The 15,104-nt window shown below is 40.2% G+C and overlaps 1 protein-coding gene across 6 annotated transcripts in view; it reads right to left on the reverse strand.

Moving 5' to 3' along the window:
- The window catches only part of LOC126237164 (BRCA2-interacting transcriptional repressor EMSY-like), a 409,828-nt gene that overhangs the window by 214,176 nt on the left and 180,548 nt on the right, over positions 1-15,104 (reverse strand). For all 6 annotated transcript variants that reach the window (XM_049947023.1, XM_049947020.1, XM_049947021.1 and 3 more), the window contains 2 exons: positions 14,622-14,797; positions 3,299-3,531 (listed from right to left, as the gene is read on the reverse strand). In XM_049947023.1, coding sequence (XP_049802980.1) covers positions 3,299-3,531; positions 14,622-14,797 — 409 coding nt within the window. The remainder of the gene's footprint in view (positions 1-3,298; positions 3,532-14,621; positions 14,798-15,104) is intronic.

Raw genomic sequence — 15,104 nt, forward strand, 5'->3', positions numbered from 1 at the left:
ACAAACAGCATAGTGAACGCATTATTGTGGCCAAGATAGACACAAAGCCCATGCCTACTACAGTAGTACAAGTTTATATGCCAACTAGCTCTGCAGATGATGAAGAAATAGATGAAATGTATGACGAGATAAAAGAAACTATTCAGGTAGTGAAGGGAGACGAAAATTTAATAGTCATGGGTGACTGGAATTCGTCAGTAGGAAAAGGGAGAGAAGGAAACATAGTAGGTGAATATGGATTGGGGGGAAGGAATGAAAGAGGAAGCCGCCTTGTAGAATTTTGCACAGAGCATAACTTAATCATAGCTAACACTTGGTTCAAGAATCATGAAAGGAGGCTGTATACATGGAAGAAGCCAGGAGATACTGACAGGTTTCAGATAGATTATATAATGGTAAGACAGAGATTTAGGAACCAGGTTTTAAATTGTAAGACATTTCCTGGGGCAGATGTGGATTCTGACCACAATCTATTGGTTATGAACTGCAGATTGAAACTGAAGAAACTGCAAAAAGGTGGGAATTTAAGGAGATGGGACCTGGATAAACTGAAAGAACCAGAGGTTGTAGAGAGTTTCAGGGAGAGCATAAGGGAACAATTGACAGGAATGGGGGAAAGAAATACAGTAGAAGAAGAATGGGTAGCTCTGAGGGATGAAGTAGTGAAGGCAGCAGATGATCAAGTAGGTAAAAAGATGCGGGCTAATAGAAATCCTTGGGTAACAGAAGAAATATTGAATTTAATTGATGAAAGGAGAAAATATAAAAATGCAGTAAATGAAGCAGGCAAAAAGGAATACAAACGTCTCAAAAATGAGATCGACAGGAAGTGCAAAATGGCTAAGCAGGGATGGCTAGATGACAAATGTAAGGATGTAGAGGCTTGTCTCACTAGGGGTAAGATAGATACTGCCTACAGGAAAATTAAAGAGACCTTTGGAGAGAAGAGAACCACTTGTATGAATATCAAGAGCTCAGATGGAAACCCAGTTCTAAGCAAAGAAGGGAAGGTAGAAAGGTGGAAGGAGTATATAGAGGGTTTATACAAGGGAGATGTACTTGAGGACAATATTATGGAAATGGAAGAGGATGTAGATGAAGACGAAATGGGAGATAAGATACTGCGTGAAGAGTTTGACAGAGCACTGAAAGACCTGAGTCGAAACAAGGCCCCGGGAGTAGACAACATTCCACTAGAACTACTGATGGCCTCGGGAGAGCCAGTCATGACAAAACTCTACCATCTGGTGAGCACGATGTATGAGACAGGCGAAATACCCTCAGACTTCAAGAAGAATATAATAATTCCAATCCCAAAGAAAACAGGTGTTGACAGATGTGAAAATTACCGAACTATCAGTTTAATAAGTCACAGCTGCAAAATACTAACGCGAATTCTTTACAGACGAATGGAAAAACTGGTAGAAGCTGACCTCGGGGAAGATCAGTTTGGATTCCGTAGGAATGTTGGAACACGTGAGGCAATACTGACCTTACGACTTATCTTGGAAGAAAGATTAAGAAAAGGCAAACCTACGTTTCTAGCATTTGTAGACTTAGAGAAAGCTTTTGACAATGTTGACTGGAATACTCTCTTTCAAATTCTGAAGGTGGCAGGGGTAAAATACAGGGAGCGAAAGGCTATTTACAATTTGTACAGAAACCAGATGGCAGTTATAAGAGTCGAGGGGCATGAAAGGGAAGCAGTGGTTGGGAAAGGAGTGAGACAGGGTTGTAGCCTCTCCCCGATGTTATTCAATCTGTATATTGAGCAAGCAGTAAAGGAAACAAAAGAAAAATTCGGAGTAGGTATTAAAATTCATGGAGAAGAAGTAAAAACTTTGAGGTTCGCCGATGACATTGTAATTCTGTCAGAGACAGCAAAGGACTTGGAAGAGCAGTTGAACGGAATGGACAGTGTCTTGAAAGGAGGATATAAGATGAACATCAACAAAAGCAAAACGAGGATAATGGAATGTAGTCAAATTAAGTCGGGTGATGCTGAGGGAATTAGATTAGGAAATGAGACACTTAAAGTAGTAAAGGAGTTTTGCTATTTAGGGAGTAAAATAACCGATGATGGTCGAAGTAGAGAGGATATAAAATGTAGACTGGCAATGGCAAGGAAAGCGTTTCTCAAGAAGAGAAATTTGTTAACATCGAGTATAGATTTAGGTGTGAGGAAGTCGTTTCTGAAAGTATTTGTATGGAGTGTAGCCATGTATGGAAGTGAGACATGGACGATAACTAGTTTGGACAAGAAGAGAATAGAAGCTTTCGAAATGTGGTGCTACAGAAGAATGCTGAAGATAAGGTGGGTAGATCACGTAACTAATGAGGAGGTATTGAATAGGATTGGAGAGAAGAGAAGTTTGTGGCACAACTTGACTAGAAGAAGGGATCGGTTGGTAGGACATGTTTTGAGGCATCAAGGGATCACAAATTTAGCATTGGAGGGCAGCGTGGAGGGTAAAAATCGTAGAGGGAGACCAAGAGATCAATACACTAAGCAGATTCAGAAGGATGTAGGTTGCAGTAGGTACTGGGAGATGAAGAAGCTTGCACAGGATAGAGTAGCATGGAGAGCTGCATCAAACCAGTCTCAGGACTGAAGACCACAACAACAACATGATTGACTCCCACCTTTTGTAACTAAATGGACAGTGCAAATGATGAACAGGGGTGTGAGTTCTTTTTCAGAGGTTTAGTGATGCTGTTTTAAATCCTGAGTTCTAAAGTTTGGTTATGTATTCTTGTTAAAGTGCTCTGATATGTAATGGGACTGAAAGTTGTGTAAATATTGTCATGGTGTTATTTATGAAGACACCTAAGCAAAGGTGAATGAGAAACTGTTGCTGGATATGTTTATAAAAATGATGCACTCAAAAAGCATTGACAATGATCTCAGTACAAAATTTCTTTGTCATTTAATGAGTAACATGGAAAGCCAAAAACAATCTGATGTCAAAAGAGGAGTGCTTTTTTATTTTATTTTATTTCTTACTTAAATAATTTCCTTTTTTCATCCCAGGTTCTATAACATGAAATTAGGTGCATTTGATTATGTAGTACTATTTACCATAGACACCCTAAAATAATTCTTTTTCATGCTTGACTATCCATGTTTAAATATATTTTAGGCATTTTGAGCATAAATTTATGAGTTTGAGGATATTCTAAGCTTTAAAAAACTATTTTGATTGCCTGATGATTATTCTTTTGCTGAACAGCAACTGGAACATCATTTCTACTTTCAGGTTATTACCTAGAATAGGAACCTAAAGCATGCCACACCCACCTTTGTGGGAGGAGGTTGCAATAGAGGTGAACTTAAGGAATTAGTCCTTTCACAAGAGGATCGACGGCGTTTTCTTGAGTTTTCTTCCTCTTCATTGGTTTTCATCTGGGAGACAACAGGAGATGGTGTACTACATGCCATCTCAGTTGGGCTGTTTGATCTTTGCGGTGGTACTATTGCTTCTGGTACATTTGGCTCACAATTGTGTGAAACCATTTTGTTTCCAAACTTGGCTGAAATAGAAAAGCATTTAACAATATGATCTCAATTTGGAGGTGATAATATAAGGGAAAGATAGATCGCTACTCATGGTAAAGATGCCGGATGGAGTTGTAAACAGGCACAACGAGAAGACACACACTAGCTTTTAGCCACAACCTTCTTCAGAAAAGGAATCACACACACACACACACACACACACACACACACACACACACACAGAGAGAGAGAGAGAGAGAGAGAGAGAGAGAAGCACACATATCGCACAGATGTCTGGCATCTCAGACTGGAATGCAACTGTCATATAGAATGGAAGCAGCACTCCAGAGGGGGCGGGGGGAGGGGAAGGGATAGCAGGCTATGGGTGGGGGAAGAGAAGAGCACTGTCTGGCAGAGTATGCAGGGACTACACTTCCAATAGATGCAGTGTCAGGAGGCTGTGGGGCAGGGAAGGAGGGGGGTGGGGCGTGGGAATGGGGAGCAGAAAAAAGAAAGGGGCAGAGTAGGTGAAAGAAGTTCTGATGCATTGACATAGGGTGTCACAGAAAGAGGGTTATGGGACGAAAATAGGGAGGAGATGATAGGAAAGAGTGGGTGGAAACTGTTGAATGGAGGATGTGGGGATAGAAGGTTGAGGCCAGGATAATTTTGAGAGTAGAGAACATACTGTAAGGATAACTCCCATCTGTACAGTTCAGAAAGGTAGGCAGTGGAGGGGATGATCCGGATGACTCAAGTGGTGAAGCACCCATTGAAATGAAACATGTTATGTTCAGCTGCAAGTTGTGCCACAGGATGGCCTACTTTGCTTTTGGCCACAGCTTGGCAGTGGCAATTCATACTGGTAGGCAACTGGTTGGTAGTCATACCAATATATAAAGCTGTGCAAAGACTGGAGCAGAGCTGGTATAAGATATCGCTGCTTTCACAAGTGGCCTTGCCTCTGATGGGATAGGATAAACCTGTGACAGGACTGGAATAGGAAGTGGTGGTTGGATGGATTAGGTAGGCCTCGCACCTGGGCATTTCACATGGATATGATCCCTGTGGCAAGAGATGGGGATTGGGAGTGGCACAGGAATGAACTTAGGATGTTGTCAAGCTTGGTTAGGTGACAGACACCCCTTTAGGAGGGCTGTGAAGGACACTGGGTAGGATGTACCTCATTTCAGGGCATGATGGTTGATGACAGATAATCAATGCCCTGATAAAGAATGTGGTTCAATTGTTCTGATACAGAATGTGGTTCAATTGTTCCAGTATGGGCTGATATCGGGTGATGAAAGGGGGAAATCTTTGTTGCTGGTTCTTGATAATGATGGAAGGATTGGGGTGGGGGGGTGGGGGGTGGGGGGGAATGGCACGGGAGATCTGTTTGCGGACAAGATGTGGAGGATTGTGCCTATCTGTGAAGGTCTTGGTGAGACCCTCAGCGTACTGGGAAAGGGAGTTCTTGTCACCACAGATACGCTGTCCCTTACTTTATTTCACCTCATACATCACACTAACTTTCCTAAACCTCTCCTTTAGCCAATTGTAGCATTACATGGCTGATCACAGGGAGACAATACTATGGCCTTAGCAATTACTGTATATTTCAAATATAATGAAAGAACTGGGCTTATCTTTTATGTACCAAAGTAGTCTACCTATTACAATTTCTCTGGAATCCCCTTTTCACCCATGAAATTTTGTTCTTGTGGCAGAATGCTTTTTGAAACTGAGAAGCTCATTTATATTAAAAATTCCTTCTCGTCCCTGTTGAAGCCACTTACCCTACACACCAATGAGGAAAGTTGCCCATGGTCTACCACAATTGAACACTACCTTCCACAACCTTTCCGAACACATTACCTCATTCCTGTTTCTTTTATGACGTAATGTAAGATCTCTTAATGCTTTATACTTACTAGCTTTATCTTAACTCGCAGCTACTTCACCTTTAAAGCAAAGATACACAAACCAATCAACAGCACAGCCAGGGTCATCTACATAGCACCATCCAATGCCATGTAGAGGAGGCCTTTCTAGCCTTCCAAAACACCAAACCCTGAATATGGTTCAGGTTCACTGATGATATGTTAATGATTAGGACTAAGGACCAAGACACCCTGTCTTCAATTTTTCACAATCTCAACACCTTCTCTCCCATCCACTTCACCTATTCCTCCTCAATCCAGTGTGCCATCTTCCTGGACATTGACTACCTCCTCTCTGATGGCTCCATCCATTCCTCTGTCCACATTAAACTCACAAAACACCAACAGTACCTGCTTTTCAACAGCTGTCATTCCTCCCACACCAAAAAATCCCTCACATAGAGCCTAGCCACCCAGGGACATTGAAACTACAGTGACATGAACTCCTTTGCCCAGTATGCTGAGGAGCTCATGAAGACATTCACAGATATGCGCTACCCATGGACCTAATCTGCAAACAAGATTTCCGTGTCATTTCCCCCATACTCCCATGCCATTTCTCCAGGCACTCCCAATACTCCCACCACTCTCAAGAACCTGCTACAAACGATGGCCCCATTAATCACCCAGACTGGAACAGTTGAAAACATCTGTAATCAGGGCTTTGATTACTTATCATTAATTATCATGCCCTGAAATGAGGAACCTACTTACAGGGTGTATATGTGGACAAGGAAAAAAGTTCCCAGGATTTTCCGGTTAAAAAATACAGTTGTTTCCCTAATTTCCATAACATTGAAACCGAGATTGCGATTCGAATTTGTAAGCCAATCATTGCACATGTCACGTGATCTTGCCAGCTGACGACAGCAGCTACTCAGAGCATATGGCATGTGGTGTTAGTCAGCCCATAGCAAGATCACTGTTAAGTAGGGCAAACACATAAATAGGAAAAGTTAATGGTTTAAATTAATATGGATGGTGTAGCTACAAGTAAAGTTAAGCTTTCACTTATAATATTGGCATTTTTTGCACGTGTTACACTTAAAGATACATCATACAAATGTCCCAGTATGCTCAAAATTCTTTTTAGTGGCTGGTCCCCAAAGTGTTAAGTTTTAAATGAGAGTAAAATGCTCTGTGATTTAAGAAATTCATCACACATTCTCACACGAAACATAATTTATCTTGCATAAAAGGAAATTTACTTTCAAAGTAACACTTTTCAAACCACCATTCGCAATATTTTTCTGCAACCCATTAGAAATAGGTTCGTTTCAGCAGTTGCCAGAGAGTGCCAGAAACCAGACGTACCTGTGCGCGCGTAGCTACGATGACATAGGAAGCCTGTATGTTCGCATGTATAGAGCATTAAGAGATCTTACATTACATCATAAAAGAAACAGGATTTCAGAGGATACTCCAAGGCCATCAGAATTTTGTAAACCATACTAAAATGCATAATTCGGATTAAAGTGCACACTCGTATGTCCAGATTCGCAATGAAGTAGGTCCCAACCTGATATTAAGCTTTTAAGTGTGGTTTTTGTGATGCAAATTTTCTTGGAATACCACTACTATATTATCTCATGATGTGTTCTTTATTATAACATAATGCCATTATGTACCAGAAGATGAAAATATGCACTTGAAATTCAGCAAACAGTTGGAACTAGCCAACAGTGTGGAATGAAACACTTAGTTTCAAAAAAATTGATTGCCTCTTTGGAAAAGGTAATGATAAAAGCCAAATTTCTTTAGCAGGCCTACAAAAATAACATCATTGTTCTGCACGGTGATGAACGGTTCACTGCCCAAAACGGAGAAATAACAAAACTGAAACTAATAACATATTTTAGCCTTCTGTAATTATATGAATGTATTTTAATTCACTTGTTAGCTCCCAGCCACAGAAATTAATTTTGTGTTCATTTGACATGAGAGCTGTAAATGAAGAGGAAACGGCAAAATCACGAAATGTTAACACGTGTCACATGGAGACCCCTGTACAACTCAGACTGCTCTGCCCATGCATGGACTTGGCAGCTATGGAGTGCCTGAAAATTTTTTCTGGTACCATATGACTGCTTGTTGCTAGTGGCGATGTAGCTTACAGCCACACTTTTAAGTAGCCAGAATCGGGAGAAGGTACTGCTCGTATGATACTCAACTGCACGTGCAAATGAGCCGGGACAGCCCATCTGTAACAGCAATGTAACATATACACTGAAGAGGCAAAGGAGCTGGTACACCTGCCTAATATCGTGTAGGACTCCCACGAGCACGCGTGGACTCGACTAATGTCTAAAGTAGAGCTGCAGGGAACTGACACCATGAATCTTGCAGGGCTGTTCATAAATCCCTAAGAGGGGGTGGCGATCTCTTCTGAACAGCACATTGCAAGGCAACCCAGATAAGCTCAATTATGTTCATGTCTGGGGAGTTTGGTGGCCAGCAGACGTGTTTAAACTCAGAAGAGTGTTCCTGGACCCACTCTGTAGCAATTCTGGATGTGTGAGATGTCGCACAGTCCTGTTGGAATTGACCAAATCCGTCGGAATGCATTATGGACATGAATGGATGCAGGTGATCATTCAGGATGCCTATGTACGTAGCACTTGTCAGAGTCGTATCTAGATGTATCTGCTCGATACAATTTGAAAAGAGACTCTTCCTACCAGGCCACATGTTTCCAGTCATCAACAGTGCAATGCTGGTGTTGACAGACCCAGGCGAGGCATAAAGCTTTGTGTCGTGCAATCATCGAGGGTACAAAAGTGGGCCTTTGGCTCCGAAAGCCCATATTGATGATGTTTCATTGAATGGTTCAGACGTGACACTTGTTGATGACCCAGCACTGAAATCTGCAGCAATCTGCAGAAGGGTTGCACTTTTGTCTTCAGTTGTCATTGGTCCCATTCTTGCAGGATCTTTTTTCAGACACAGTGATTTCAGAGATTTGATTGTTTTACCAGATTCCTGATATTCAAGGAACACTCATGAAACAGTTTTACAAGAAAATACCCACTCCATTGCTACCTTCGAGGTGTCATCCTATCGCTTGTGTGCTGACTATAACACCACGTTCAAACTCACTTAAATCTTGATAACCTGCCATTGTAGCAGCAGCAACTGATCTAACAACTGCGCCAGACACTTGTTCTCTTAATAGGCATTGCTGACTGCAGCGCCATATTCTGCCTGTTTACATTTATCTGTGTTTGAATACGCATGCCTATACCAGCTTCTTTGGCACTTCAGTGTATATAGATACAGCAATATTCTTTGTTAGAGTGTTGGTTCTTACCAGTCAAAATTACAAAAATTTAACTGAAACAATGTAAAATTCCCAGGTTTTTCCTGGTTTTCTCCTGGATGAAAAAATTCCCAGGTCTTTCCCGGATTTCCCAATTGTCCTGGGGAGTATACACCCTGTACTTAAAGTCCTTCCAATATGTCCTAAAGTGGTGTTCCATCACTCACCCAACTGCCACAACATCCTAGTCTGTCCCTGTGCAACTTCCGATCTCAACAACATATTCTTGCTCCCAAAATTTTTCTTCGTGTAATTTTTTAAAATTACATCATTATGACATATCATTTAGAGTGCTTTCTCTTCCTCTTCAGCACCTATATTTTCTTCTTGTTAGTCTTCCTTTTTCCTGTTTATTTTTTCCCCGCAGCAAGGCAAAGGAAGTTTTTCTTCTTCTTTTTTTTATTCTGTATTCTATAGATACAACTCCTGATTTTTTAATTTGTGGTTTGTTGGCCCTGCCCCAGTTTTCTTATCTTCTAGACCATTAATTAGTCATTAATCTACTGTTGTACATATGAAATCAGTATCACATGTTAATTTTTTGACAATACTAAGTGGGTGTGGTAGGCATGTTCCATGAGCCGCTATTGTGTTCGTGCCATTATCATCTATATTGCTGTATCCTGCTATTGCAGAATATTACTGCAGCAATAAAACATAAATGAGAGAAAAAAACAAAAAAAACTTAAGTTGCAAAGTAAATGCACCATTTACAACAACAAAATACAGTGCACACAAAAACATCTGTGAACAGCAAAATGTGTCAAAGGTTATAGGATGAAAACTATGCAATACTTCATAACAATAATCTGCATCATGATGTCACAACTGTTTACATTAGTTTCGTTTCAGCAGTTACCAGCGGGCTCTTGGCATTTTATGCTAAGGGAGACTTTTTTTATGGCTGTGCTGCCCATGGAATGTTGGTGCCTATGCTGAGAGACAGCATTCTAGCTGATATGAAATACTTATCATCTGATTTTAAAAGAACTGTTAAATGAAAAAAATTCATTTTTCTACATGTTAAAGTATGATATCTTCACATGATAAAGAACTGAATTCATTGCATCAAATTAAGTAAAACATTGAATGAAATTTTAATGAGTTCGTAGAGGTAAAAATGCATTGCGTAAACTCTGCATACAGTTGATTTTAGTTCAAACATTGTGGTGAATGAAATGTAGATAAGAGATCAAAATTTTATTTAAAATCAAGAGCAGAGTGATATCTCATTTTGTTCTTAAGTTATTGATACTTATATCCAATGGATGGTCATGTGCAGCAAGCCCCTTCCTGTCTTTGTGTGTCATGGATCATATAGTAATAACAATCACCGTTATTTCATAAATGATTCAGGATATCGAAATGAGGTTTTTCCCAAGAAATGTAAGTAATTCATCTGCAGCAGTGAGAGGTCAGTTCTCAGAATGCATGCAGATGTCAATTGCACTGTATGAAAACTCAAGCAGCATGCGTATACATGTCCACAGCACCTTGGGAACAGCAGAGCAGGATGTTTATGCACATCCACAGCAGCAAAATAGTTAATGTTATTACCAAAAATCTGGAAAACATCTTCATCGATTTACTTCAGATTTTAACACGACACTCTAACAAACATTTGGAAGGATACTGGCTACATACTTTTTTATACACATACGGGAAACATAGTTAGCAAAAATTTTGAAAATTTCTAGACCGATTTACTTCAAATTTTACCACAATATTCTAATAAACATTCATACAGACATAGACTGCATATTTTCTTAATGTACAAACACACACACACACACACACACACACACACACACACACACACACGAGATGGATCTTGATAACAAGTTTAAAGATAAGCAAGTAGGTTGTACATTCTTGTACTGGAAGAACTGGTACTTTATTGCAGAAGGACATTGCTATTTAACTTACTATTCCCAATAATCAGTAATGAAAGGAACACAAATGTACAAATGCACAATATTATATAATTATAAAACAAATGCACCACTGTGACAGAATTGGGACACAACTTTAAAAAAAAAAAAAAACTTTTTCATTTGTTTCCTGAATGCTATCTTACAATGTGTGGACGAAGAACAACTGCCAGTAATACTTCGCACTGGCTATAATTTATTTTTTTATTACCACAGTCAATTTGTAAATAATGTGTAGCAGGACACAACATATTACTGACTGTTTTTGGAACGTGCATTCACACTGACTGACTGAGTGCATGACAATATATGCACCTCTCTTTGGACTTTCTCAGTTTCCTCCATTAATCTTAGCTGGCAAAGTTTGTAGACTAATGTGCAATTCCCAGAACCAAGTGAACAAGTGTTTCGTTCACATACATGTTTGAAATATGTATTGCACACATCTCCTCCTTCCCTCTCTCCATCCAGCTCAACTCCCCCCCCCCCCCCCCTGCCCCCTCGGTGCCCTCCTTTCTCAGTCCATCTACTGCCCCTTCTTTCTGTTCATCCCCCTCTTCTCTCCTTAAACTTACTGTCCTGCCTCCTCTCTCTGCCCTTCCTCTCACATATCCCATCCGCAGACGTGTGGCCCCTGCAAAACAGGATGATAAAGCAGGCCAATACTACTCCCAAAACACGACTTTTGTCCACGGCAAATGTCAGGGGCTTCAAAACCATTTTTTGTCTCTGATGTGTTAGCTGGCCTGCAAAGCATGTCAATAAGGCAGGCTTTTACTGCTCCAATACAACAAACCTTTCGTGCACAACAGCCTACACGTTGGGGCCTGGGAGAACATTTCTTGCCCCTAATGTGTAAGCTACCCTGCAAAGCAGGGCAATAAGGCAGGCCAGTATTATCCCTACGTAACACACCTGTTGTGCAGAGCAACCTACACAACAAGGGCTGAAAAACATGTCTTTGCTCGTATCTCTGGCCCTATTGGAGCTAGGAGGTTATAAACTCCACAGTGGTGATTCTCGTTTAGTTTGCTGTTTACCTGCAAAATTTGGTTGAAATCTATTCAGGAGTTTGGGAGGATATCCTGGACATCCAACCATCCATCCATACATACAGTCTATAGATAGATCTATTGTTTGAAGCCTCTAGATTAAAAACTAATGCTGGCTACAGTTCACTGAGACTTGGCTCTGAGTACTCATAAAATCTCAGCTGATTTAATCTAGAAAATAACAGTGAAATTTGAGAAACAAATACAAAAACACATACAATATTACAGATCACATTTGTTGAATGTATTTTTTTCTGTCAACAGAAATATACTAAATGTGAGATGCCATACCACTACTTCTGTGATAAAACACACATTACAAGGATAACAAAAATATTCAGAATGACTAGATTATGGTGGATTGTTGCAGTTCCAAGAAAGCAACATACCATCTGGAAAATGTACAACTATAAGACATGGAGTCTAAACAGGAATAGTTCACTGCAATGTCCTTTTTTTTTCATAATCTTGCTGTGACACCGAAGAAACTGTCTTGAAAATGCAAACTGATCTAAGCGTCTGTCAATAGCTCACACTAAAAACTGCGCTGTGTGTTTGCCAACTCAATTAAGAAGATCTCAACTGCAATGACAAACTTATTTACTGCACTCTTGGGATTGTGTCTGCAGCCATCAGTAAGATAGTACCCACAATTTTTCGAATCAGGAAGGTTTACAGTTGATGGCTATCACACCATCTAATTTATTAACAGAGAATTCAGTGTCTGAAATTCTTTCGGCTTGAGAAAGTTAATTTCTGTTGAAACAAAAGTGATTTTCCCGATTGACAATGACGACAGCAAAAAGGTGCATCACGTTTTAGAATTTCCCTTTTGAAAGAGAAACGTGTATAGGTAAAAGAATGACACACATTTTGCTTCCAGCTTCAATCACACCTGAAGAAAGTAGGTCAGTAATTTCAGATTCATAGCTGCAATATGATCCTAGGTAGGCCTGTAAACAAGATTATCCTCTACAGAAAAAGATGCCTTTTCACAAGATAGCAAAACACACTTATGCATCTGCCTTACAAATCAAATCCAGTCATAAATTATTTTTTTCCAAAAATGAAATAAGTCTTCCATGAACACAATTTTGCATGCTCCATATGACTGTTTCTATTGTTGAAGATTTTGTGACTTTCCTCTGAAGAGAGATTAATCACATGGCTTTCATTTAGTGTTTTGAGGGTATATATAGTGGTATACACATTTTTAAGTTGAGCAGACTAAAAACGAGTTGAGTCTAAAATTTAGGAAAGACAGGAATTTGAGTTACATTCACAAAATTTCAAGGTTACATTTGTGTAAGGCAATGATAATTATTACCACAGTAGTTGTTAGCTGTGATCACAATGTAAGTAAATACACTGGTAGAGAAATAAACTTGTGAATTATTAATTCAAATTAGAGTTCTAATATGTAATTTATAATACATAATAAACAGGGTGACACAAAAAACATTTACAAACTGAGATGACACATCGGGCATACAAGGATCAATAATCAAACATGAACTGGGGTTGCAAATGATACGAGAAGGCGCTACAGTCATGAAAGGGCATTGCTATATGAATGCGGGCAGAATGCACAGAGCCTGTCGTCATTCATGCTGTGGAAGTGTTGGGAGTAACATCACTAGAAACACATATCACGAAATGGTTGAGATGCATGTGATTTACAGCACGGCCAACTGCAACGGGCGAGAAACCATGTCACTGTATCGTGTGAAATATCCTGATAGAAAGGTGTCCTGCCACACATTTTTTATCACCCTGCATCAACGATTGTGTGGAACTGGCACATTCCATGTGCACAAGCCACATGCTGTTCACCATGGATACTTGCAGCAGAAGAAAGCATTCTTGAAGGGGTGCATCATATGTTGTTGACAAGTACATGAGGAGTATCCTGTGTTACTGGCATCCCCCAATCCTCCGTCCATCCATTTCATTTCCAACATGTCCAGGCATTGCAACCTGGGAACTACAATGAGCACATGAGATTTGTGCAGTGGTTTCTGCAGGAATCTGCTGCACACTTAACCTTCACACTGAATGTCTTCTTCAGTGACAAGGCTGCATTTTCACTTGAGGATGTGATGAATGTTCACAGTCTGCATATGTTGGGGGATGTGAATCCAGATGCTACATATATGCATGCCTTACAATGCAAATTTACCCTTAACGTATGGACTGGCATTGTCAGAGATCATTTAGTTGGGCTGTATGTTTTCCAGTACCGACTTAATGCTCGCATGTGTCTCCTATACCCATGCCTATTCATCACTGCATTTGATGCTGGCACGATGAAGCCTGCACACCTTTCAGCAGGCAAGTGATGGCATATCTGCAGGCAACATTTCCCAGCCACAGGATTGGTCACAGTGGCCACTATGATCACCCAATCTGCCCCAATCGTTTTTTTCCTGTGGAGGTATCTAAGGGCCTTGTGTATGAAACACCTGTTACATCACAGGAGGACCTAGTGGGCAGGATTGAAGTGGCAGCAGGATGTCTTTGAGATACACAAGGTATCTTTGAGAGGGTGTGCCATTTAATGCAGCGTCGTTAGGCATGTCTCGAAGCATCTGGAGAAAACTTTGAGCAGCTGCTGTAGAGGGTGTTCAATTGTAGCATGTGACTAAATAACTGCAACACCATTTAGTAGCCCTGGATGGCCTTTGTGACCCCCAGTTCCTATGAGAATACTGATCCTGTTGTGTACCAGATATGTCATGTCAGTCTGTTTTTTTGAATCACCCGGTATATTTCTAATATATAAGAAACTAGTCCACCTTTCAAAGTAATCAAACTAATATATATTATTATATGAGAATACAGATTCTTCCTAGCTGTGTGTGTGAAAAGGATCCATAAATTACTCACCATTTAGTTTTACTGTTTCAGCTGGAGGTGGCAATTTAGCATTTTCTGCTGCAGCTATATTTGCAACATTGTTTGCCAGTGCTGTAAATGCTGTCTGAGGTACCAGCCTCGGCATTAATGGCATCAGTCTTCGGCCTTCAATTGCCCAATTTTTTTCTGTGTTTGGCCCTGCAATGCTGAAAAATATTGAGATGATAATCACAAAACCACAATGAAAGCTGAAACAGCAGGAAGAACAACAACATATAAACTAGTATATGATCCAAATCTACACTGGCACTACGTAAGCTGACACAGCAAGATGAGCAAGAACATATAAACTAGTACATTGTGTGTGTGTGTATTGGTAGTACTGCTAACTGATTTTACAATCATACGTATTTTACAAACTTCTGTTATGGAATTGAAAAGCTGGGAATTTAGAATGGCACAGAGAGCAACTGGGAAGTTAGATGTAACAGCACACGCTGAAAATAGAAACAT

This window comes from Schistocerca nitens, chromosome 2 (genome assembly GCF_023898315.1).
Source record: "Schistocerca nitens isolate TAMUIC-IGC-003100 chromosome 2, iqSchNite1.1, whole genome shotgun sequence".
In the NCBI taxonomy this organism is placed as follows: domain Eukaryota; kingdom Metazoa; phylum Arthropoda; class Insecta; order Orthoptera; family Acrididae; genus Schistocerca; species Schistocerca nitens.